Here is a 3,616-nt window from a genome sequence, read left to right on the forward strand (position 1 = left end):
AAAAAAAAAAAAAAAAAAAAAAAAGAATTAGGTAATCTTTATTGTTGGTGAGATTATTGAAAATAACCACTCTTAACTATTAATAATTAAATTATAATTTGGTACAATATGTAGAGTTCAATTTGGGAATATCTATGAAATTTTTAACTGTACTCTTTGCTGCAGGAATTTTACTTCTATGAATCTATCTGTAAATCCAAATATATGTAAGTAAATTCACAAAGGGTGTAGGAGCATAGGAGAATGTTCGTTGTAATGTTATTTGTAATACCAAAAACCTGGAAATGACCTACATGTCCTCCATTCATTGGAGCCTGGTTAAATAAATTATGTGTTTCAGTATAAAAGTAAGATTTTCATGGTGAAAACGTCAAATAGCATAGAATGTACTGGAAAAAAGTACAAATTCACCTCTCCTCTCCCAGGAGGAGCCCTAGAAAACCAACATGAACTGTTTGGTGAGTTGTGCTACAGACATTTTGTTTTGCACATCATGTACACACGTATATATATATTTATATATAATTTTTTAATGGTACTCTTTGCTCCAGGAGTTTTACTTGTATGAATCTATCTGTAGATTATACTTAGGTATACTTATTTTAAAATGTACTTACATACATTTTAAAAGGAGGTACCTATTTAAAAGAAGGTAAAGGAGCAATATGTAACCATTTGGAAGGATATTCTGATACAATGTTAAGTTTAAAAGTTTCAACATATATAATGTTATTTGTGTGTTTATTGTTTTTATTTATTATTATTATTATTATTTTTTTTTGAGACAGAATTTCACTCTTGTTGCCCAGGTTGGAGTGCAATGGTGCAATCTTGGCTCGCTGCAGCTTCTGCCTACTGGGTTCAAGCAATTCTCCTGCCTCAGCCTCCAGAGTAGCTGGGATTACAGGCACCTGCCACCACGCCTGGCTAATTTTTGTATTTTAGTAGAGACAGGGTTTCACCGTGTTGGCCAGGCTGGTCTCGAACTCCTGGCCTCAGGTGATCCACCCACCTTGGCCTCCCAAAGTGCTGGGATTACATACGTGAGCCACCACGTCCGGCCTGCTTGTGTGTTTAAAAAAGTATATACATACATGCGTACATGGTGTTGTGCAAAACAAAATGTCTGTAGCGCTACTCACCAAACAGTTTGTGGTTGGCTTTCTAGAGCTCCTCCTGGGAGAGAAGAGGTGAACTTGTACTTTTTTCCAGTACATTCTATGCTATTTGACATTTTCACAATGAAAATCTTACTTTCATATTGAAAACTAATTTAAAGGAAGAACAAAGGCACAAGATGCAGCTCACCGAGGTAAACAAAGTAGGGGGCAATGATGCTGCCCACTCTGGAGGCCATGGATGTGACCCCCACTGCCATATTCCTGACCAGGGTTGGGTAGAGCTCAGCAGTGAAGACATACAGCATGGAGAAAGCAGAGGTGATTCCAAATTTTCCCAGCATGACCAGACCAATGGATAAGAAGTAATAATCTGGAAAAGAGACCCAGTATAAGCAACGGTGCTTTTAGAAGTGATACTTTCTTGTATCAGTTGTTTTTATTGTCTTTTTTGCTTCAGTGGGAGTATTTTTATTAACATAAATATATTCCCAAAATAGCATTTTCTCTTCGAGTGTCCTAGTATTTGGGCATGAACAAAGATGGAGCATGAGGGGTGGCTTTGTACTTTGTTCTACTGTTATTCTAGGTCATTAATGCATTCAGTGACCTTTGTCGACTTGTCTTTTGTTTGTTACAACAGTTTCATGGGTAAGCTATTAGCATGTTAATATAGTTAAGTTTTATCTTCAAAGAGGAGGACCAATCCTTTCTATCCTGTTTCTTATTACTAAGAAATGTGTATTTCTATTACTATCAATAATTTATTGACATTTTAATATTATGAGAACATCAGAAACAAGGGGAAAAGGGAAGCATATATCCTTTTGTGCGCCATTTAACTACTTAAAGATTCAGACCAGAAAACCACTGAATGTATCCTGGAACCGACATGTCCTACTCACTGTAATACTTGAATATACACCCAGGGAAAAGGTTTGAGAGTAGCCAGAAATTAGGAATCATGACTATGAGTTAAAGGGAGATTTTAGGTGAGTCTTTCTGTGAAGGGGATGACTGGAAGAGTTACGTTTCCTCTTTGGTGCTTTCTGCTTCTCCGAGGCTGTCTATTCTGTTTGGGATAGTTGTTTTGAACACAGGAAACAACATACACAGTGAGCAATCACCTGTCTAATTGACTTATGAATGGCTTATGATGTAAAGGCTGAATAAACATGGAGCAGTGACTCAGAAGCAGCCTAGTCAATATGTGGGTCTTTCTGGTAAGCTGTTCATCTTGGTTAACTTCTTACCCACAGGTACCAGTTGAATGAAGAGAAGCACACCTCCTCCCCAGAACAGTACTGCAGCTATGATATAACGCCTGGGCAGGGTTCGCAATAGCAGCCAGGCTGTAATGTAAGCTGGAATTTCAATCAAAGCAGAGAGGAAACAGTTCAGGTAGGCATCTCCATGTAAATTAGGAGTATCCAGAGACAGAGCAAAGTAACCCACTGAGGTCAGCATCCTGAAAGAAAAAGGGATGTTGTGAATCGCTCTAAAATTTTATGTTGGTCAAGAAATTCTCTATATCTTGCTGTCCTATAAGTAGCCACAACCTTGTTGGCTACTTAAATTTAAATAAATTAAAATTAAATAAAACCACAAATTCAGTTCCTTAGTTATGCTAGCCACACTTCAAGTGCTCAATAGCCATGTGTAACTAGTGGCTACTATATTGAACAACATAGATATGAAACATTTCCATCACTGCAGAAGTTTCTATTGGATAGTGCTAGTCTAGATATACCAATATTCAACAATAACTTTTCTCAGGTAGTTGATTTCAAGTTTTCCTATTTCCTGAATAGTTTGTACCTCCTCAGTCTCTTAGAGCTATTATTTGAAGAAAAAATATTAGTCACATCAGTGAACATAAAATCCAGATTTCATTCTATAACAAAAAAGAGATACAAGGGTCATACTGTGGGATTCACTTAGAATAAATTCCGATTCTCTTTAGGGAAAAGAGTGAATGTCCCGAATGCTTCAAATTATCACAGAATGCAGCCTGTATATTCTGTCATTATAGTTAACTTTCATGTAGAAGCTTCTTTGTGGGCGATGTGTGGTGGCTCATGCCTGAAATCCCAGCACTTTGGGAGACCGAGGCAGGCAAATCACCTGAGGTCAGAAGTTTGAGACCAGCCTGGCTAACATGGTGAAACTTCGTCCCTACTTAAAAGACAAAAATTAGCCAGGCATGGTGGTGGCATGTGCCTATAATCCCAGCTACTTGGGAGGCTGAGACAGGAGAATAACTTGAACTTGGGAGGCGAAGGTTGCAGTGAGCTGAGATCGCGCCATTGCACTCCAGCCTGGGCGACAGAGCTAAACTCCATCTCAAAATAATAATAATAATAATAATAATAATAATAATAATAATAATAATAAAAGAAGCTTCTCTATGGAAAAAATAACTATGTAACGGAGTACCCCTATTTTTCTAAGGGATAGTTTATTTTCTCTCTCTCTTCTTTTCTCTTTCTTCCTTTTCC

At 37.5% G+C, this 3,616-nt stretch overlaps 1 protein-coding gene and 1 long non-coding RNA gene across 2 annotated transcripts in view; one reads left to right on the forward strand and one right to left on the reverse strand.

Annotated features, from left to right (window-relative positions):
* LOC108529594 (uncharacterized) overlaps positions 1–3,616 on the forward strand; it is a 43,744-nt gene that overhangs the window by 33,968 nt on the left and 6,160 nt on the right. Inside the window, exon 6 of the long non-coding RNA XR_001885584.1 lies at positions 2,378–2,519. This is a non-coding gene — a long non-coding RNA (uncharacterized LOC108529594). The remainder of the gene's footprint in view (positions 1–2,377; positions 2,520–3,616) is intronic.
* LOC108529592 (solute carrier family 22 member 4) overlaps positions 1–3,616 on the reverse strand; it is a 55,619-nt gene that overhangs the window by 8,683 nt on the left and 43,320 nt on the right. Inside the window, exons 7-8 of the mRNA XM_017872029.1 lie at positions 2,372–2,586; positions 1,309–1,491 (exon numbers count right to left, since the gene is read on the reverse strand). Of these exons, the coding sequence (XP_017727518.1) occupies positions 1,309–1,491; positions 2,372–2,586 (398 nt within the window). The remainder of the gene's footprint in view (positions 1–1,308; positions 1,492–2,371; positions 2,587–3,616) is intronic.

The sequence above is a fragment of the Rhinopithecus bieti genome, unplaced genomic scaffold (genome assembly GCF_001698545.2).
Source record: "Rhinopithecus bieti isolate Rb0 unplaced genomic scaffold, ASM169854v2 scaffold_5889, whole genome shotgun sequence".
NCBI lineage: Eukaryota > Metazoa > Chordata > Mammalia > Primates > Cercopithecidae > Rhinopithecus > Rhinopithecus bieti.